Genomic DNA, 22,333 nt, shown 5'->3' on the forward strand with positions numbered 1-22,333 from the left:
CCTCTCGAAACACTGAGTCACCTCTCCAAACCACCATCCACAACTTCGCAGAACAAGATTTTTCAGTATGTTCTTAAAAGCCCGAGTGAAACCTTTCTGGCTCCTAACAGCCGTGTCTGTGTTGAATTATGAGCTCAACAAAACAAAATCCTCAAAACATGCAGGCTTTACCCAGAGGACACTGGGTTGTAGCGGAGCATGGATTTTTTTGAGATCCCCCAAATACATCTCTTTGTTTTATGGTTTGGTTGTATACAGAGAAACCTCTTACCAAAGGCACGTATGTTGCAAGACAGACTGGAGGCGACAGAGCGAAGGCCAATACCAGAAGCATTGTTCTCCACTTGTAATCGTGACAGAGCTAAATGATGTATTTCTGGACGTATCCAGCTCTAGCATGAAGGATCACCTAACATGGAGGCTTAAATACAAAAAAAACGTAGGTTGTAGTCCTACTGAGCAGAAAGGTCTATGAAAGGTCTATGAAGTGCAATACACTAAACACTGATTTCCCTGTAATCAACCACACAACATGTTTTTAAGTTTATGGTCATGGACAAATAGCTTTAGCAAAGAGCATGTGCAATATGGACTAAGGACTGTATACAAAATATTTGGAGGGAATATGTTTTGCTTTTATCATTGACTGTATAGAAGAGATGGATGGAAGTACTGTGACATCACTCACTGTATAGTGAATCTTCAAGCTGAGCATTGAAGCATTTAACATGCTGGTTTTGGAAACCAGTCATTACAAGCAACGGGTGGATTTTACTGAGAAACCGAAGGACACTGCCCTCTCATTAAAAGCTTCTTATACAGAAGATGCTTTATCTTCCCTTATGACTCTAAAGGGGCCGTGAATTACAAAATGAACACCACTCCATATTAAACAACACTTTAAACTAGAGATTTTAAAAGTAAACTCATCAAGAAAGTGTTTGCTGAGCTCATACGATAAAGAAAATGAGGGTTTTTTCCCATAAACCTCTATAGAGCTGGACTGCTTTTGGCAGCCAGAGGAGTCGCCCCCTGCTGGCCGTGAGAATACATGAAGATTTAAGGTGAACACCTGCTTCATTTGTCAAACCCAAGAGGTACAACCAGCTTTCATCCACTGTCCATTATGTTTATATATCTGGGGATAAATTACAGTAAAATTTAGAGTGTTAATTATAGTATGTTGGAAAATGTAACATTTTCTTTTTATTTATGAAATTACTTAAAATGACTGTTTACTTTTCTTTTTGTTATTAACAGTTATATTTGTCCAACTAATTCAGTGCAGTTTTATTATTTTATTGTCACTTTGAGATCATTAAAGTATTTTTTTTCTTTCTTTTTACTTAAATGATGATAAGTGTGAGAAAGTTCTAGCTCAAGTAGATAGGACAGACTTTCTTTAACAAGGGGTTCAACCCCCTCTGATAGTAAGTGAGGTGCCCATAAACAAGGCATTGGTGCGGAATAACCATAATGATATGGTTATGATAATAATAGAAAACAAAGTAAATGTTGGAGTGAGCAGCATGCTCCTGTTGTGGGTTGTTAATGATCCCAGGGATAACCTCCTTTTCCTTTGGGTTTGAACCAACCTTCACGAGTGCTGTGCAAACAGTCTAAAGCAGACCAAGACTCAAAAACAGAAGAACTAAGTCTCTTTACTGAAGATTAATTTTTATCCCGCTTCTAAGGTATTTTATTGTCAAGTTAAATTACTGATTTTAAAAAAGTACATCATATATGATGAGATATGGCAAACAAAGCCCTGGTAGGCGTTAACTCTTCGCAGTCACATCTCAGTTCTTGGGGTTTCCTTCAACAAATGCCAAAGGAATCTGGAATTGTTCAAATATCATTCGAGATAACCTCGCAATTAAGTGGCCTTTAAAAAATGGATCCAAAAACAAAAGAAAATGATGGATAATGGTTCTTGTCACAGTTTCCACAGCGAGTGTCTCCAGTTTTCCTGCTAGGGTCGACCCCAGAGGAGTCCGTCATTTGAGCTGTGCCGATAGTTGGGTTTTTTTTTTCATATTCATAAGGAAAGCACAGGCGGGTCTGCTTCACATTTGATTTTACTGATTGAAATAAATTGCTTCATTACTGCCTGCAATTTTCTCTCCCGTCGGTCACCCCGTTTGAGATTTCCTCCCTGTGCGCCTCCGAGCTGCAGCCGTGCAGCGCTGACAAGTTCTACATGACTGAGACTCGTCAGTCCGGCGGCCTGGCGGTCCGGTCCCGGTTGGACTCTGTCAAGGGTGTCTGACTTTCCACGCTGCTGCAGTGCCAGAAATGTTCCCGAGTGTTTCCTCACCTGCAGCACACCTGTTTCCTATTAACTGCTTTTTATTGAACATCTCTTTCTATTTTCTTCTCATTATTCCACCTTTATTAAAGACACTTTGCTTTGCTGTTGTTGAGTCTGCTTTAGACTGTTTGCACGGCGCAGTGAAGGTTGTTTCAAACCCAGGGGGGAAAGACTGTTCCTCCTGCGATCATTTACAGCCCACAACAGGAGCATGTCGCTCACTCAAACATTTACTTTGTTTTTTATTATCACTATCCCTATTAAAGCCAACCTGATTCCTCGCCAGTGTTGTTTATGAACGCTTCACTTATTATCAGAGGGACTAAAAACCTTCCTGTCTGATCATCTGCAAACACAGTGTGTATTGTGCCTGCTTGTTAAGACGTATGAAACCCATCAAAACAACAACAAGCCCAAAAATAGCGGTCACCTCTGGCTATTGTTGCCTTAAAAAAACATAAAGAAAGAAAATTCACTCTACCCCGCAACACACACACATGCACACTCACACAAATATGTCTCAGCTTCCAAATTCAACAGAAAGGGCTGACTCTGTGCCCCCTGGCATTGCCACACAGCGACAGGCCAGAGAATAAGGGGGGGGGGGGGGTAAGAGGGAAGGGACCCGAATGCAGCTTCTATTACAAGGAAACCTATGACATCATTGCTTTGCAGAAATTCTTCTCTCCCGTCACATGGGCTGCTGCTAAGGAGCTGAAATGAGACCCAGATGGTGAGCAGGCCTGGCCCGGCCTAACCTGGCATCCCAGGGGCGGGGAGCGGGTGGCACGGACACCGTCAGCAGAAACGGTGTCAGTGGTGCCACTGAGCCATATTTGAAATCATCATGGCTCAGCGGTAAACTGAACATGAAAGCAGGGCTTTAGATGTGGAGTGGCTCACATGGTTGCGGTGTCCTTGTATCGCCAGGCTCTGGTTCCCTCCTGTCTCCAGCAGTGTCTCCTCTCCCCCCCTCTCTCTCTTTCTCTCTGAACTGCTGCCATGCAAGGTACTCATAACCCGACTGATTTGAAAGTCTGATTCGATTGAATCCAAGTGCACAGCCCAGCTGCACAAATGCAAATGGCCTTGAACACGGACACTTCTTCCAGATGAAAATATTGTGCGACAATATCCACTTTTCCGCTGGCAGTAAGTGCACATTAACATCCATTTTTAACGGATTTTAAAATTCAGATGAAGGCATTTTAAAAACGAGTGCTGCTGTTGGCAGTACTTGAGTGTCTTTAAGAGGACTGTTGGGATACATGTGACCAGAAGAAGCCACTTCAAAGGCAGCTGTAGCATTGATTTGAATTCTTCTGTCATATTTACCGTCAATCCCGGCGGCTCTTTAAAGATACGTGAACGTGCATTTAGATTCTTTATTACAGAGTGTACTGGCAGAGTCAGCCAGCAGCCGTCTGATACAATCACATCCTAATTCAGCTGCCTTGTGGGTGGCAAATAGGTTGGCTCTTCCTCACAAAGATATCTGTGTAGGTTTAATGAATGCCTGACGCCGTTTTCTACACTACAGGGTTGCTCGATGGAATCTACAAACAAACACTTTTTTTCCTTACACTTAGAGACACATAAAAGCAGCTACAGGAAAATTCACCTCAAAATTGTATGAGACTGACTGCACCTCCAGTTGTCCGGAGGTTCTAAAAAAAAGAAGAAGAAGAAAGAAAGAAAAGAAAGAAAAACAGAGCATCACGCGGCAGGGTGACAGCAAAAGCAAAAGCATAAATCGAACAAGTGCAAAATTACACGTATGAGTGAAGGGACCATCTTCATCTCGTCTCGAAACCCACTTGGCAAGCCAAAGTTTCCCACAGTACACTCCCCCCTCCCCCACCCCCACCTTCACAGCCCATCAGTCACTCAGGCCGGAGAGGAGCAGGGGCCTGACTGTCAGGGGTCAGAGCGCCATATACGCGGAACACGAAGAGAATATGAAGCAGCTGCCTGGGACATGAGAGCCTGATGTGTCACCATATGTGCGCGTTTCCCAACATTATGCATTCCTTTATGGCTCACGGTCAAATATCATCACGCACTGAGTAATTAAACAAGCACCGAGCTGTGTGTGTGTGTGTGTGTGTGTGTGTGTGTGTGTGTGTGTGTGTGTGTGTGTGTGTGTGTGTGTGTGTGTGTGTGTGTGACAGTAGTGTCTGTTACGTAATTAAAAAACAGAGAGCTCGCAATAAAAAATATGTTTTGGAGAAAAACTATAGATGCTGCAGTTTTTAACGTGTAACACACTTTAAAAAATGAATTGCGGATTTAAATGATTTGCTGAGCTTTTGTCAGACTTGAAATCACATTTATTTTACTTTCCACGGCACAGTTTTGAGAGCAGCGCCTGCGTGGTTTTGTTTTCACGGCCGTCTCTTTTACTTGCTTACCTTTTCTGTTAGATTGGGTGAAAGTTTCAACGAGTTTTGAAAGGTCGCGCATAGTAAAGGCACCTAAATGACTCCGGATAGCTGAGGGCCGCACGGAGATTTAAAAGAAGTGGATACTTTTGCCCAACATGCAAAATATTCCCATTTATAATAAGATGATTAAAAACAACTATGCGAGAGATGCAATACCAAAATAAATGATGCATTTTTTATTTCTAATATAAAATATGTGCAAAAAAAAAAAAAAAAAAAAAAACCTCGTGACTATAGAGAGACAGTTTGAGTCTCGCTCTAATCTTTTTTCAGTCTCTTTACTGTAATTTTGAATGTCCTGGGGGGTTTTCTTGCAGCCGTTCGATGTCTCCTTGTAAATGTTGACGTTCCCTTCATATGGAAGTTATGAAGAAACGCTGGGTGGCCAAACGCATTCCACGGGGTGAGAGTGAGAGGGGGAAAGAGCAGGAGGGGGGACCCGTGCCCCTCTTGTTTTATGGTCAAATTTGTCAGTCGTTCACCTCCAGCTGATAGGAATGCTGCTGCCAACGTAAATGCGTTTCTTTCTTTCTTTTCTTTTCTTTTCTTTTCTTTTTTTTGATGACGACCCTGCATGCAAAGTCATGGGAAGTTGACTTTGTCCTGAACAATAAGTGAAACCAACTCTCCCATAACCGCTCTCTCTCTCTCTTCCCTCAGCACCGCGATGTCCTCCAGCGGGGAGGAGAAATCCAGACACATCATTAGCGCCACAACTCTGCATCCCCACCGCCAGACCATATGGACCAGAGCGCTCAGTGGAAACAACCCCTCCCCCTGGCTCCTCTTCTTTCATGCAAAAGGTGTCAGGACACCCTTATTATTTTCTCTTAGGGAGACATGATCAGTCTGGCTTTTTTTTTATTATCTGATGACACCAGTCGCACAAAAAAAAAGTGAGTTGGTGGTGTAAAGGGGGCCCTCCCTCCCTCCCCTTTACAGCGAGATGGATGCCACAAGTGACAAGCCTTTGTTTTAGTAAAATACACTCACATGCTGGCTTTTGCAAGGGCGAAAGGCGGAGGCCAAGGGGAACAACTTGTTCACTTGTTCCGTTTGGTTGAGCAAACCATGGCAGTGTCGGAGACTTTGTTACATTTCCAGGTTTGCTTCGCTTTAAGCTGTTGATATAAACTTTCCTGCTCTCTGTTCAGAAATAATCAGCATCGCAGCAAATACACTCTCCCTACAATTTAAAAAAAAAAAAGAGGGGAGATCTGGCTTCAGATTACCCAGCGCTTTGTCCTCCTCTCTGAATAGTTTACTGCCTCTAAAGTGGCAGTTTATACTCTACGTGCCAAAAATGTCAATAAAACCGCCCTAATCGCCCGTCCAATCTGTAATAGCACCTGCTTATGGAAACACAACACGCCCCTGCAGTGTATCTGTGCAGCTGCAATGTTTCCTTTCCTATTAGAGCTGCTACTACAGTCGGAAACACGCGGGGCAAAACGAAGTCACGCATTTGGGCAGGCGCGCTTTGTTTACTGAAACGACTTCCTGCCTTTTCTTTGCTATTCATGGATTTATTGTGGATGTTGATAAAGATCAAAGGTTGACAAAGTGCGTTTTTGCAGAACTGATATGGAGGATGTGAAAGTTGGGAAACAACAGAAAAAGACTTTTTTTTCCTTTATTTCACGGTGGCGCACCTGCCTCCTAGAAATCATTGGTGTTTCTTTTAGCGTAATTTGTATTTTTTTTTCAAACTAAATTGGCGAAATCTTTAATTTGCTGAAACAGCAATTAGTCCTAATTTCTACTGAAAAAAGATCTTGCTATTTTTTTTCCTGCGGTCGTTTCAACAACAGTTTATTTGGTTTGAGAGATATAAAAAGTATAATAAATACCCTTATAAATGATAATAATTCACCAATAAGTTGGTTAATTTTCAAGAAAGTATTTTGAAGATATAGACGTTTTAGTTTGAGGGGTTTTCACTGCGCAGGTGCTGAGATTTCAGCTTGTTTTTGACATAAAGGCCTTTTCCTCCTCTTTTCCTCCAATAAAATATATTTAGCCAAAAAGAAATTAATTATTTCTAATTTAAGGAGCACCATTTACCATATTTCCCTGTGCGTAAAGTACGCATTTTAGACTTAGGCGCAAAATGATATTTTAAATTAGAGAGACTGGAGTGAGAAAAACAAAAGTAAAGACAAACGAATAATCACCTGGCTAGAATTAAGTGTGTGTGTGTGTGTGTGTGTGTGTGTGTGTGTGTGTGTGTGTGTGTGTGTGTGTGTGTGTGTGTGTGTGTGTGTGTGTGTGTGTGTGTGTGTGTGTGTACAGCAGAAAACACTGATAACAACACTCATTACGATTATTTTGGCACTGATAAATGCTTAAATATTTCCAGAGTGAATTGGAAAACAGGGGATCCCTTACCGACACATTCGTTGGCTTCTCTAACCGTGGCGCGCTGCCAGGGTCGGTCGTAGTGGAAAGGTTTGCACCTGTCGCACTCCGGTCCCGCCGTGTTGTGTTTGCACTCGCAAACCAGATTCCCCTCTCTGTCCTTGACGCACTTTGAAGCGTGCCCGTTGCACTTGCACCGTCCTCCGACCTGCAGGTCCGACACTGCGTAAAAGTAGGAATCGCGGGCTAGCTCGGAGTCGTCCTCGTTCTCGTCTCCGAACGTGTGAAGCCGGCTGAAGATCACCTTGATGTCCGTGGCTGTCACCCAGTCCTGAAGCACCGGAGAGTTATCAAAGTCGTGTGCCGACGGTCTGCCGTCCAGCGTGCTGAAGGCTATGAGCCCACCTGTCAGCGGGTGCATGTCTGTGTGGGAGTCCGTGCAGATCGCCTCTTGCTCGTTCTGCTTCGTAATTGCTGCCCTGTTCTGCCGGTTGTACATCTTCTTGCACTGAGTGGAATAAAACTGAAAAGGTACCCACGATTTGCCATAGTCCATGGACTTGTAGATCGCCATGGACTCGGGTCTGGGCGAGCAGAACTGCAGGCTCACATAGGTGACCTCAAACTTTTTACCCAAGGACAAGGTGAGAGTGACGTTCTGCGGATACTGCACGTAGTTTTCAGACTGCCAGCAGGTGAGGTTGTGAGGGTTGTTGAGGTCTGTCAAATAGGCAGGTGGATGGGACTTTTTGGGATCTCCGGAGTCGCACGTGTGACAGTCCCTACTCCTCTCCTCTCCTTTTTCGGTCACCACGCAGTAGCGGGCGGCCGGAGTGCCGCAGGTGCTGGACACGCGCACGTCCTTCCCAAAAGCAGAGTTGACAAAGTCGGGGATGCATCTCCGAGGATTCCCGTTCTCGTCATAGCACGGGTCCGGAGGGGAAGACTGTGCAGCAAACATGCTGAACCCGTATCCCCCAAAGACACATTTGGTAAGCGCAGAAACTGTCACCAAGGTGACCCAAACCTCCAAAATCCTTTGCATTGTAATCCGTGAGTCGTAGGGGGTGGGTTTGCGCTGAAATACGACGAGGACAAGATAATCAGTTAGCAGCGCTGCAGTCAGGTATTAAGAAGAAAACAAGACAGCTATTAAACAATAAATAACGCTCACGAGGAAATTAGAGAGTGGGTTAGGACGCAAACAAATGCATGAAAAGAAATAAATGTGTATAAAATATTCTTACAGGGCCAAGAAAACTCCACCTAGACCACTACCTCCAAATATACAGCTCAGCCTGAAAGTGCAGGAGAACTCCAAAGAATTTGGAGAAACAGCCTATCCGATTTAATCCGCAACTACTGCTATAGTTATACTTCCCCCCCTCTTTAAAAAACCCAGAATAAAACCAAGATATGGCAAATGCCCAGCTGGCTCTGACCCTCCTTCTGCCTCTGCCTGTCCACTCAGTCACACCTCTGCCCACCTCTATCTCCTTCTGTCCCATTCCCTCTCTGTTATAATAGAAAAAAGGGGGCTCCGCTCATTCAGTCAGGAGTCGGAGCTTTTTTTTTTTCTTTTTTCTTTTTTAATGTCTCGACGTCGGAGATGGAGCAGCGACATCGTCCGACATATTACGTGAACTACAAGCTTAAAAAGCAAACTCGAAATGAAACTTAAGTCATGCAGTCATTTGATTTTTTCAGCTACCTCTCTCTCTTTAATCAACAGTGTATGTATGTGTTATTTAACTAAGATACAATAATAAAAAAAACACGTCTAAGATACCATCAATGACCACCGTGGTTTCATCGCTGGTCTTTAAACCACATCCTTATCTTCACGCACAGGAAATCAGCTGCACGTTTGCAGCCCCAGTAAGCTGCAAGTAGCAAGACACAACCTTCCTTTTCATGTCGTTATTGTCTAATGTGCCAGCAAGGGAGTGATGCAACATTGCCTAACAGGCACACTGTACATTAAAAAAAATCATCTGAACTGTCGTCTCAATGAGATATATAATGAAATATTACATATAAACAGCTTAAAGCCATCTTTTTTTTTTATCATAGGTTAACTTTTGTTAACCTTGTCTTCAGTTTTAATTGGGATTGTTATTTTTGGATTCCATTTATTTTATTTATTTGAACAAGGTTGTAAAGTCAGATAAAGTAAGTGTTGTGAAAATATGAACGAGTACTTAGAATGTCTTGATAAATGCTCAGTCATCCAGGTATAACGAAATCCTTTGAAGGGAAAGAGCATCTTTGAATCAAGGAGGGGGGCTAAGGATACGTCTTTCACCATCTTACAAAGCTGTGATTGGAGCCATTCCCCATCTCTCTGTAAATTGTACGCACCATGACAATTTAGATATTGAAAATGACCTCATGGCCCATCATTCCCCAGTTGGGGAAACCTCTGGTGTTGGAAACTGAAGGAGTCACACACAAGTGGATGAAATGGATTAGGGATAGGGACTATAAATATATATAGTATTATATATGTGTGTGTGTGTCTTTTTTTTAACCATTGTTTATTTTTGGTAACTTGTAGATAAAATTTTACTCTGATTAATGTTTTTAGAAATTGCTGGGTTGTTGATAGGAAAGGGGAAGCTGATAAATGTTTCAGAATTGCAACACTCTTTTGGGTGTTTACGTATGCTGTGATAATGTTAGGTAAAAGAGGAAACATCACAAAACAAAAGCAAATGTAGCACATTGAGCATCACTACTGATACACAAAGCAACAATAAGTTACACTCAGCAGTTTATTTCTTACATTGTGCTAATATTGCGTTGGACTACCTTTTGTCTTCAGAGCTGCCTTAATTCTTAACGGCAGAGACTGATAAAGGTCATGGAAATATTTGCTAAAAGGGTTTGTTCTGTATTGACATGACAGCATCATGCAACTGCTGCAGATTTGCATGTGCATCATCTGTTAAAGCACATCCCAGTGGCGCTATATTGGATTGAGATCTGATGACTGTGGAGGAAAATTGTGCACCGTGGAGGAAAATTGTGCACCGTGAACTCACTGTCATGTCCAAGAAAGTTCTTTATCCTGCTGGAAGCAGCCAGAGAAGATATGAACAATGTGGTCATAAGACAGTGGATATGGTCAGCAACAATACTCAGGTATGCTGTGGTTTTACATGATGCTCCGTTGGTACACAAAGTGTGCCAAGAAAATATTCCTCCCACCATTACACCACCTGGATGGATCCATGCTTTTATGTTGTTTACTCCAAATTCTGACCATATTATTTGAATATTACAGCAGTAAGAGACTCATCAAACCAGGCAGTGTTTTTTCAGTTGACTAATTTAGGTGAGTGCATGCAAACTGTAGCCTCAGTTTCATTTTCTTAGCTATTAGGAGTGGTGCCCAGCATGGTCTTCTACCGCTGTATCCCGCTTCTCTTTGGGGAGCACCTAAAATTTGCTGTCCCCCCAGTGCCTCCCCTGACAAGACTGTCCTATGTTGGTAATACCTGTATTAAACATGAGCACAAGAGATGAAGACACCCTACAATGAGTTGAAACATGAACGTGTTAACTTAAACAGGCTATTATGGATCTCAGAAGCAATATCAACTTTAATAGCAGGAAATTAACCAGGCACATAATTATTTTCTTCTTCTTATGTTTTTAAAAAGGAAAAACAGATCAGCGACAGCTTCAGCTCACCTCTCTTTGGTTTAAGCATCTAATGGGTTTACTGTATTTGCCTGAAACCGCCAAAGCTAATTTTGCATCTAGAAGGATTCAAAATCTACTTAACTGACATCCTACCTCACTTTATCTTCCCTTTATTCTACTCACACAATGCACTAGAGGGAACTAGAGTCCTGCACTCAGGGCACAGAGAAGATGCACACATCTAGTTCCCTCTGACACTCACTGAATTATACCATGTGAACAGGCATTTACCAGTAATGGCATAAATATGTTTCCTACTAAAGGGTTTTCTTACCAGAAAGAGTAGCTAACATCTCTTGGTGTCATCAGAAAACTGACTGATCCTTTCATTTACCAGAGACTGTTCAAACTGGCCATTCGCTGCCACTTACTACCTAAAACAGCTTTCCTAACTGCTGTATGTGCACTGCTTACACTCACATAGGCCATCCAAAGAGGCTTTGGCATGCTGTGGAGTCTGTGTTCAGAAATTTATATGAAATTTGTGTGATTGATTTCTCTATGTAAAGGACTAAGAACCCCAGTTTTTATCGCCTTATCTCTGGGGACTGACACATTTGATCACAACAGTCTAGACGTTTATGGCACAATGTTGTGAACAACTTTAGTCAAATGAGGTCTGTCTTAAAAAAAGACTCCTCCTACTGCTTCAGCACAATGTCTTGTGTAAACTACTTCAGCATAAAGACTCATCAAGTTCCTGTTTTGCAGCACATGCTCTCTTAGCTGTGCAGTTGGAGGGTCTATTTTTGAAAAGCACCAACACAGGAGGATGTGGTCTCCGTATTGTTTCCCTTCGTTGGCGTTTCTCAGTTGTGGTACATCTGGGATGATCTAGGACACAGATTACAGTGCTCACTGGTAAGATTTATCTCGCTTTGCTGGTTGTCTCTAATTTTATGCGCATTAAAAACATTTAAGCATCAACTTGCATGTGCATCTCTGCTCATATCAGGCTGTCTGTAACTCGTTTTAGAACGAGCATCTATCACCCAGCTTATAAGAGACCTAACGGCAAACTTTAATTCAACCTCTGCAGATTTCCTGTTCCTCTTCTTTTGTTGAAAGCTGATGTTGATGTAACCAGGCTGTCACGCCATAAAAATACATTTGATTGGCTTAAAGTGCAGCAATCCTATTGTGTCAAGTTCCCATCAAATAATGGTATTTTTTTTTTTTTTTTGCATTGTGGCACGTCATGTTTACATGGCAGGCCTGAACAATATAACCTGAAAGCATACAATGGATTAACACCTGCTTCCTCAGTGGACAATTGATGGACTTGCTCGCTGCTAGGGGATATGCCAGGTAGCTGCTGCAAACAAATACTTCCAGCATATCCTTGTTGGTCATGTGCTATGTGCAGATGTAGTTATTTCGTGCCCTGCAGCTTTAGATTTTAAGCTTGAACTACGACTACGAAGCCACAGCGTGACTAAAAGTCATTGTCTGTGTCAGTGACTTGTTTCATGTTCCGCTTTAATTCCTGTTTTTCTGTATCCTCTGTTACGGCCGTTCCCAAGTAGAGGATGTGTGTCTCTGTGTTTGTGTGTGTCTTCATGTACACAAACAAATTACACAAAGTTTGAAATCATTACCTATAAGAAATACCGTAGGCAGCTGAAAGTAAGGGATATGTGGCTGAAACATCTCATTAGACTGGTGATGTTGGTGAAAGGTTAGCTGAGTTCATCTGACCATGGAAGCAAGCCCCTTAAAAAAATAAAAGTTCGGCGTCACCACTATGTTGCAATACTGTGAACGCTCTGCATGTCTACCCATGTCTAAAGAGAGTAGTTCCATTTTTCTTTTAAAATTTCAACTGGACTCTTTATCCACATTTCAAGCTACATATTTTTGGTTGTTGCTGAACTCTTTGGATAATTTGCTATTCAAAATAATGCCTACATATTTTACACTGGGCCTGCTGTCTAAAACAAGCTGTTGTTAATCTTCTTCCCCTTCCTTTAAGCTAATTGTCTTCTCATTGACTGCCTCTGGTAAACAAGTTTGGACAGCAGGTGGGTGGGGCTGTTGCGCCTGAGATAACCGTATAAGGGATATCCTATCTCAGTGACATCATATGAAGCTGAGACAAGAAATAAGTGCTGGAAAACACATGTTTGGAGCAGTCTGAAGCCTTGAAACGTTTTGCTCACATTATTTCATTAGGCATGCTTAATATGAGCATCGACAATATATATATAAATGACACAAGATGTTCCCTTTAATTTACACTGTGTGCCTCAGAGAGGCCTTTTCCCGTTTTGATTGGTTGAGATTAGCCCATTTTTCCAGTTACAGCTTCCTTAGAAAAAGTACCAGGGGAAATATTCCTTCTCATCCATGTCATAGGGTGTGATCTGAGTTTAAGTAAATACTGCAGCAAACCATGTCTCAGGGGAATCTGCTCATGCTGCTACCTACTTCACTGTGCGCTTTTTATTGCAGCTAAATGTGTGAACGCCCAAACCACAGGTGCATGTAAGTGAATTCCAGCAATTCTTTTTTCTTGTGCGACCATGTTTACTTCAAAGTCACACATTTGCTTGATTTAGGACTAAAGAGGCTCAAATAGGAAGTTGTCCGTTTGTAAGTCATTTCCAACTTGCTTGTGAGTCACATGAATGTGGTGTCACCAGCTGATTTTAAGAATGAAAAAGTAGAAGTTGTTGAGCTGTTTTCCACCAGCTCATCTCCGGTCCACTCCCCCAGTCTGTGACTCACTGGCATTACTAGGAAGTGCCAGTCTGCTGTGTTTTTTTACCCTGCTGTGGACACTGGTTGGACACTTGCTGTTTGCTTGTGAGAGCAAGTGTTGGTCTGGAAAGGGATAAACAATGATTGTAAAGTGTGGCCAGCACCATCAGTGGGAAGTCTGAGTGACTGAAGAGACCAGAGACCAAAAGAGACCAAAGCATCAAAGGGAGTAATTTAGCTTTTTTCTATTTGTCTGCCTCAGTAGAAGACGATGCAGACGCTGGATCAGAGCTCATGCACCGAGGATCGAATCCAGCATGTCCTCGAGCGCTGCCTCAGTCACCTGGGTGTCGACACTCCTGACACACAGCTCTGGAAAGGTAGGATTCAAAAGCAAAGCTGCTTTTAATGGTAACACCCCAGAAAATGATATCATCAGCCTAACAAACCACTATGAGGGGCGGGGGAAGACATGTTAAGACTACTGGTGGAAAAACTGTAAAACTATTTAAAATAATATTATTTAAAATATTATTTAAAATATTAAATATTTATTATTTCCAAATAATAATAATGTAATAAGACTTATACCCTCAATGAACTGGGAGCTGTAAGAGAAAAATGGGAATTGAAAGTGGTGACACACAGAATGAGCAAGTATCCGGTTATGCAAGATCCTTTTTTAAAATTTCTAACTAAAAACCCTTCATTGAAAAACAGGCAGCAAGTGAAAGTGGCGTCATCGTTTTCAAGCATCTTTCTAACTATAAGCCGAGTACCTGAACAGTCTGTTTACTGGTTGCCATCAGACTGAAACCTAAAAGGAGAAATACGCAGCTCAGTTCAGGTTTTTTAAAATTTCTCTCTGCCCTGACTAGCCGGACTGTGCATCAATCGCTGGTCTTTGGAGGAACTTGTGAAGAGAGATCCCCACAACTTCCTCATCCTTCTACAGCAAATACTGAGGAAAACAAAGGAGGTGAAAAGCCGAAACACCAACATCAATTTCTGCGCTGTTTATTGCTATAGGAGGAAAGGCAGTGGTTTCAATTCAAGTTTTTTCTTCCTCTACAGGTGCTGGAGCAGTGTCAGTATGAGCTGGTGGTGCCGCTCTCGCTCTTGTTCTCTTCCACCCTCCTGAGAGTGAGTTATTATTTACTGATCAGGACAGAAATGAGAAGGAATCCTCCCATTATCAGCTGCACAGTAAAAACATTTGTGGAACTTACATTAACACTTACTCACTCTTGCAGGCTCCTTACTTGCCAGCAAACAGTGGCGTGCTGCAGGACGCCAACCTGTTGTTCCATGGTTTCCTGTCCTGGCCCGAGCCCTGCAGTTCTGCTGCTAAACGTCTGCTTAATGTCATCCAGCAGGAGCTCCGAGCACCAGGTTGCAATGAAACTAATATGCACAGCAGTAAAATATGAAAGACATAACAATAGATACCACCAGTAGTTACTACTAGCTAAGTGTTTATACAATAATAGTGAGCGTCATTGGCAGCAAAGCCAGTTTAATAGAAACAAAAAGAAGAAGGTTGTATCCTTTAATCAGAGAAGGAGGAAGCAAACTGAGTTCAAAACAAAGCAGCTAACAGATAGTTTAGAGTTAACTCAAAGCTACTTATCAGTTTAATGTTAATCAGACTTGGTTAATCAGGTAATCAGACTTGACCAAACAATCCCAAATGGTGGTTAATTCTGCTGGTAAATGTGGAAACTTCCACCAGTAGAATTAAGTGCCACCTAATATGAATCCACTTAGTGACTGACTGCTGTTGACACTTGTTATGTATTTAGTAAAATCAGTTTATAGTTTTGTGGTACTACTTTCTGTGTAAAGTAGAGAACACCAAGTGTGGTGTATGTGCGCATTGATGTGCCTTTCCTCAAAATGGTTATTAAAGTAAGCTACTAACAACCAAAAAGGCATTGTTACTTTACCAGTTAAGTTATAAGAGAGAATATAACAACACTGAAGGTCTAATAGAGTTCATTTGGTGTTGACACATGAAAATATAGAAAACACTGGTTTGGTTAATTACCATGTGACCACATGGAGGCAGTGTCTCCCTGACAAAACCACCTCATGCATTCATACTTGTAGATCCATGTATTTGACCTTTCTCCTATTTGTTTGCTGTAGGTATTTCATTTCAAAGACTGGTAAGGACGGAGCAGGGTATTTCCCATGAGATTCACGGCTCTAAAACCATGTAAGTCCACGAAAAATGTAATGATTACAGAATGTGAGTGAAAATATTAAAAAAAGATCTGTTAAATGAGTTAAACATTGCTGATATTTCTGTGCGCACTAAACATTTGCGTGTGTGTTTGTGGGCGTTAATGTATGCAGCACGGTACTGCTGGTGAGTCCAGATGATGATGTTCCTACAGAGGTGCAGTCTGTCTCCGAGCAGCTGAGTGCCTCCCAGCATTGCAGCAGAGACGTCACCATCACTCTGATCCTGCACAGCTTTCAGGCAGCTCTGGGCACCAAACATGACCTACAGGAGCTCCACAAAGCCCTGCAGGTGACTCCTCACTGACTGTTTTGGTAACACTTTCTAATGTGACTATACTTTTCAATTGCATATTACTTAAAATCACTTACTTAAATTTGCCTACGGTATAATTATTTCTTTGCTTCCTGTGAAAATCTGACTTGCCTCCCCCTTATTCTAGCATACCGCACCTTTATTTGTAGGTAAATATTATTATATATTATATGCAATTTTACTGTATTACAGGAGAACTACATCCCTAGTTGCAAGCTGTAAATATCTAAAGGTTTTTCACAATTTTTTCCCCTTAAAGTTTTTTTTTTGTTTGTTTGTTTTCTTAATGTTTAATGTTTCTTTCAGAGTAAGCAGCCTGAGGAGCTGGACCAGATTCTGCAGTCACTGACAGAAAGCATGGAGATGGCAGCCTCTGCAGCAGATCTTGGATCAGCAAGAGAGGGAATACTCCAAAGAATGGAGAGGCTCAAAGAAAGCCTTGCTATACCTGCTCGTGCCGATGAAGGCACAGACATGGGTAGGTCAGGGAATAACATGAAATAACATGAAAGCACTATATATGAAAATGGCGCTGTTCACTTTAATCTCAGTATTTCCTCTTCTCATCAGGAGCTGTTGACATTTTCACGCTGCCCTTCCCCAAATGCCACAAATGCCACTGGGAAAATGATAACTTTGGTAACAAGCTCAGTTTAAACAGATTTATGACTAAAGCTTCCTTTAACTGAGCTACAGGATAATCTGCTAACGCTAATCCTGCTCTTTGCATCACTGCAGATGTTCTGAAACACATTCTTGGAGCTCAGAATGACATGGATTCATCAGACTGTTTCCTTAAAACCGGACTTGACGATGATGACAATAACGACACCAGCTTTGATGAGGAAGACGAACCGGAAGGAAACAAAGATCATCCTGAGTTTCAAAGTCATCGCATCTCCACCGCGTCCTCGTCCTCCAGGGACTCCGGCTATTCTCTGTCTTCCAGCTGGTCTGTGCCGTCTGGCTCATCGGGTGTGGAATCGGGCGAGGAGACAACACAGGAGGACATAGAGGAAAGACCAGACAGACAGCCCAAACCTAGAAAGAAACCAAAGAAGAAGTCTAGATCCCTCCTAGGCTTCTCTTTGCTTTTCAAGCCCTCTCGCAGTCCTAGGGTTTGCCGCCGTGTCCAGAGCATGGCCTACCACAAAGACTTTGAAAGAACTCAGTCACACCTCAAACCCTCCAAAGTTCATCCCCTTCATGAGTCCCCTGCTCCCTTGGATCCTCTTTCCCCTCAAAAGCATTTGTGCGTCCGCAGGAGACCGATCCTGAGTTGCAACGAGGAGGATCTGGTAGAAGCACCTACCCTCGTCAAGGTGGTGGTGTTTGGAGGTGACAGAGAGGCTGGAAGGCTGGCCAGAGCCTACAGCGACCTGCATCAGAAAGAGAGCAAATGTCCCCAGCTCACCAAGGTGTGCAAGCTGCAGTTTTACTTTGTTCCCACCAAAAGACAAAGTGGAAGTCCGGGAGGAGGGCACACACCAACTGAGGAGCGGATAGTAGGTTTAACCAAAACCACTACCTCTGTGGTGAGAACATCTGCCACCTCTGCATCTCAGTTTATCCCGTCTTTTATCTCCATATGTTCATAGATAGGATGGGACCACTTTTAAAGAATAATCCTTAAAACAACTTTTAATTTCATTGATCAGCTATGAATGAGTACTTTATGTGCCTGGCTCCAAAAAAAACGTCTTTTCATTGTTCATAATAAATTCGCTTTCTCTCCAGGACTTAGACGTCAAATATATAGACTGTACATTAAAGATGGATGTAGCCAGCAAATTTATTTTAGTTTTGTTTCGATACCTTTATCTGAGCGTTTTGCCTGCTTGCTGTTTGTTCAACTTTACAAAACCAACTTGATAAGAACTTCATAGCAACACTTCAAATCATCATACAATCAGCTTCTCTCTAAATAGATTCATGTCAAAATTGATACTGCGTTGCGTTAAATAAAACTTCAACAAATGATATTTTGACATCATTAATGAAGGGAGGCGAGAAGTCACTTTCTCATAGATTTCTTAAAAGTCTGGAAGAGAGGAGTCGCCCCCTGCTGGTAATTAGAACAATTTCATCAGACTGTTCCTTTATGAGTGGTTGACACTATTTCTGAACATTACCCAAAGCACTGGCTGCTGAGTTCGCATTAATCTGATTTTGTAGACATTTTTTTAACAACCTGCCATTTCTGAAGTTTTCTCGTTATAAACTTAAAACTGATATATACACTCAATGGCCAGTTTATTAGGTGCACCTTGCTAGTACTGGGTTTACAGCTACTACTTTTAGAGATTTTTGGTCCATATTGACTTGATAGCATCAAACAGTTGCTGCAGATTTGTCGGCTGCACAACACACCGGGTAGCATTAAGCACTGAGTACTGTAAAATAACAGCCATGTTTTTATGGCTGTGCAAACAGTTTGGATAATAAAATGTCATTAATATAATTGAACAGACAACCTTACTTTTCATACAGGACTCAAATGGCCTTGCAGTGGACGACTGGACGACAGATATAGCTCACATGCTGGGTATAATGGATCCCTGGTATGAGCGAAATGTCCTCAGTCTGCTCAGCTTGTCCTCTGACGTGCTCTCTCAGGTATATTTTACTCAGGCACCATCACCTCTCAGTGTTTCATACGCCACACAGTAGAAGTCTATAAAAGTCGCTGATGTTTTTCCAATCACTATCCTTAAGTGATGAAGTTGAATTACAGGGAATAAAGAATCCAGTGTCCTTGTTTTAATTTTTCTTACAGCAAACTAGCACTAAAAGTAAGCTAGGCCTCATTTTGGACACATCCTTTGAGGTCTTGTGAGGCACTTGCTATATGAAAGGAGCAATGAAATGGCTGGAGATCATAGTGATGATCATAGTAAATCTCTCAGTTTTTCCATGTGTGGAGGACTTTTTGGAGATCTGAAAACACCTCATGAGCTGAATCAGTTTTGTGGGGACTTTTCAGTGTTTCAGAAGTTCATCCTAAAAATAGCGACCTTTTCAGTTCTCCTTATACCAGGGGCGAGTTGGGCAAAACTATTTTAATGAGCATACTTAATTTATGCGCATGCTGCCAACATAACAACATAGTTTGTTTTGTTTTTTTAAATGACTCAGGCGGCCTCTAAGGATGACAGCGTATCGCACAGCAACAGCGGTACGGAGCAGCTGCCCCTGCTGGCTGATTTGGTGCTTTATTACTGCAGACATGCAGACCAGCCTGTTCTGGTGCAGCTTTACCAGGTTGAGGTCAGAGCAGATTCATGCGCACACACACACACACACACGCAGACAGACACATACACAGGCATGCACAGGACACAATAACCATGAATACTTCCTTCCTCTGCACAGCTCACCCTGGTTGGAGGAGAGAGGAGAAGGGAAGTATTTATTCAGTCTCTGGAGCTTGGACACACGGCTGGAACCAGAGCTGTGAAGGCCATGGGTGAGTCACACTCTGAAATCAGTCTGTGATGTCTGTAATCAGACAGCAGCGACACCATTCAGGCAAACACACACTTTTGCACATGTGCGTCTAATTTTGCCTTGTGTTCTTTCTGAAGGTGCTGCCAGCAAAAGGTTTGGCATTGATGAGGAACGAGAGGCTGTCCCTCTAACACTAAGCCTTGCATACAACAAGGTATTGTTCCCACACACTCGTTTCCTGCAACACAAGCAATAAGATGATGTTTAAATTCACAGCCTGGCGTATTTCCTTAATCTGTGACTCGGCAACAGGTGGCAATCAGTGGGAGGAGCCAGTGGATCAATAAAGAAATCATGTGCACATCGATTAATCTTCACAAACAGTGGAGGACACCTCAGCAGCTCGGTGCGTGTGATTCCCATTTCTTCTTTTTTTTTTTTTATTTGTCTTGCCTATGCTTTGTTGTAAGTTAAGCTATTCAAATATTGCCTGTGCAGATTCAGCAGAGAGCCTGCAGCTCACAATGACTGAAGTCCTGAAGAGGCAGTGCTCCAAGTCCAAAAAGGGCTACAAACAGGTGAGGGTGATATTAAATGTGATGACGTGCTCACTCTCCCTTTGAAACAACCCCCCTTCCCTTCCTCACACTTCTTCTCCCTCCGGCAGCACATCTCAGTCTCAGAAGTGAAGGTGGACAAGATGCAGGTGAATGGGAGAGATCCCGGGACGACGTTTGCTGTGTGTTTGGATCAGGATGAAAAGAAGTTTATTCAAAGTGTCACCAGGTATAAAACGAAGCATCACCTCTGACTTTGGTGGCAGAAAGAATTCCTCCTGCATTTTAAAGCCTTGGAAAATAAATATACTCTGATGCGTGACTTACATGAAAGGATCAAAGCAACGTGTTAAAATTACACTGTTACAAGCAAAAGATGTGGACAGATGTTGAACTGCTGATCTTTCATATTTATAACTTGAAAAACATATCAGCTCAGTCTTTCATTTGCCCTCTTTCTTGGGACCCCTACACAAAGAAAACACTCTCACCAAACTTCAAAATACTTTAACTTCTAATAATGTCTTGGAGCATAAATTGATAACAAAAAATAAATTTAGTAATTTTATCCAGACTTCCACAAAAACCTTAGATAAAAAGCCCAAAGCTGGTGGATTTATTACAGTTTCTTTATGACCTTTCTTTTCTGTTAACAAAATACGAAAAATTCCCAAGACCCACTTTAAGCAACAGGACCAATTGGCTCATTTTAAAAGCATTTTCCAGACCTGCTTCTTCTTCTTCAGAAAGAAGGACACCAGATGAGCTGCTGCACTTTTGTATTTGTGCATTACTGTAGCATTAACAACAAAACCTTTAAGGTTTCAGCCCCAATTATGAAGCACAATAAATCAGCAGCACTTAATATACTTGATTTAAATATCAACTGAACAAAGCTGAACCAAAGTGTGCTGTATATGTTATCTTTTGTTGTTGTCAGTGCCTATATACTATTTATACGCTGTCCTTATGTATATGCTGTATATATAGTAATTAGTTCACTGTCCCTGATTTATTCCATAATTTATTCCAACGTCTTTGCACTCAGCACCATTGCACAGCTACATACAGATATGCCACACATGCTGTTATTTTCTGTTTTATGTAATCTGTTAAATGCATTGAGAGAAAATGATGGGGATGGGGGGCAAATTTCTTTCTTGTGCCTCCTTTTTCTCCGAATGTGAATCACAACCTCAGCGTCTCCGAGTCTAATGCAGTGTTGCTCTGTCTCGCCCGCAGGTGTGAGGTGTCTCTGTGCTGTAAGCCGGGAAGCGGTTTGGACTGGAGGACCTACCAACCGCTGCTGGGCCAAGTTCAGCCTCTGCACCCATCCTACTGCTCTATGCTCTGCCTCCCCATCACCTCTTTCTCGTCCTCGTATCCATGACCAGCTCGGTGCCGCACTGAAGAAGAAGAAAGCTGTGGGATTCTTTCTAATGCTGGGATGTTTGAGGACAGGGACACTGTACAGCTGGTGAAAAATAAACAGACTGACAAAGAGTGACATTTTTTCATGCGTGCGCCACAATTGAGATTAAGGTGTGCCGCCTTGTTGTTAAGGAAGTGTACGCATCTTTTTCTTCTGACACACTGGCACGCTCACTGCATACTGAGGAATGTGGGTGTACTTGTCGGTGTGTTGGGGGATTTTACAGGTTCTTGTCTTACCGGCACTGTTTGTGTAGGGGTGGGTTAAAATCTGCTGTGGGTGATTTGAAAACTGATTACTTGAGTACGAATGTGTACATTTTCAAGTCAATAATGTTGTGTAATAAACTAAGTTATTTATTCTCATGTGTTGTTGGTTTTTTAAACCTTCATGAGCATTTGCATTTCACTTTGTTTTTGTAGCTCATCCAACTGAAATAAAGACTACACTCATCTGTTTGGATAGTGACGTTTTGTTTCAGAATTTTATTTCCTCCAATAAGTTAATCACACCCTGCCGAGCATGCTTAAAATAGCAATGTGATGATCATCATGGCATTATGTCAGTAACAGGAAGCAGCAGGGAATATTCAGGAGGGAACTGTGTTCATACTTACTTGAAAACGCTCGCTCGGACAGAAGCTTCTGTAGTAAGCTTTGGAGAAATGCTGCACACAGAGCAGGAATGAAAGTAACAATGCTTTGCACGATGCGATGTATTTATAGCTGAGCCAGTCATCGGACAACAAAGCAGAAGTGCACTTACCTTTCACTGCAGGGTATCAGGTATTTGTACTCAGTTCAATTTTTGTCGTTT

General features: G+C 42.1%; 2 protein-coding genes across 3 annotated transcripts in view; one reads left to right on the forward strand and one right to left on the reverse strand.

Annotated features, from left to right (window-relative positions):
• Positions 1-8,611, reverse strand: part of ntn1b (netrin 1b) — a 49,406-nt gene extending 40,795 nt beyond the window's left edge. The window contains exons 1-2 of the mRNA XM_080905025.1: positions 8,361-8,611; positions 7,144-8,191 (exon numbers count right to left, since the gene is read on the reverse strand). Of these exons, the coding sequence (XP_080761151.1) occupies positions 7,144-8,158 (1,015 nt within the window). The 5' untranslated portion in view covers positions 8,159-8,191; positions 8,361-8,611. The remainder of the gene's footprint in view (positions 1-7,143; positions 8,192-8,360) is intronic.
• Positions 8,612-11,542: 2,931 nt separating this feature from the next.
• On the forward strand, positions 11,543-21,953 carry LOC308412021 (phosphoinositide 3-kinase regulatory subunit 5-like). 2 transcript variants are annotated; one of them, XM_080906090.1, is made up of 18 exons: positions 11,543-11,682; positions 13,784-13,901; positions 14,400-14,500; positions 14,596-14,664; positions 14,775-14,913; positions 15,670-15,739; positions 15,880-16,057; positions 16,388-16,559; positions 16,652-16,720; positions 16,820-17,616; positions 18,572-18,697; positions 19,217-19,348; positions 19,454-19,547; positions 19,666-19,742; positions 19,841-19,934; positions 20,027-20,106; positions 20,196-20,314; positions 21,328-21,953. In XM_080906090.1, the coding sequence occupies exons 2-18, from the start codon at positions 13,793-13,795 to the stop codon at positions 21,473-21,475; spliced, it is 2,574 nt and encodes an 857-aa protein (XP_080762216.1). In that variant the 5' UTR covers positions 11,543-11,682; positions 13,784-13,792; the 3' UTR covers positions 21,476-21,953. The 2 variants fall into 2 exon arrangements, with proteins under 2 accessions (XP_080762216.1, XP_080762217.1); XM_080906091.1 differs by having other exon boundaries at positions 11,555-11,682; positions 13,787-13,901.
• Positions 21,954-22,333: the final 380 nt, after the last annotated feature.

This window comes from Rhamphochromis sp. 'chilingali' (genome assembly GCF_963969265.1).
Source record: "Rhamphochromis sp. 'chilingali' genome assembly, chromosome: 15".
Lineage (NCBI taxonomy): Eukaryota > Metazoa > Chordata > Actinopteri > Cichliformes > Cichlidae > Rhamphochromis > Rhamphochromis sp. 'chilingali'.

What these genes read in the sequence shown, in the direction of transcription:
- LOC308412021 (XM_080906090.1), top strand. Translation starts at nt 13,793, where the DNA reads ATGCAGACGCTGGATCAGAGCTCATGCACCGAGGATCGAATCCAGCAT. An exon ending in CCTCTGACGTGCTCTCTCAG is followed by an intron (nt 18,698 to 19,216) that starts GTATATTTTACT and finishes TAAATGACTCAG; the next exon opens with GCGGCCTCTAAGGATGACAG. An exon ending in TGCAGCTTTACCAGGTTGAG is followed by an intron (nt 19,349 to 19,453) that starts GTCAGAGCAGAT and finishes TCCTCTGCACAG; the next exon opens with CTCACCCTGGTTGGAGGAGA.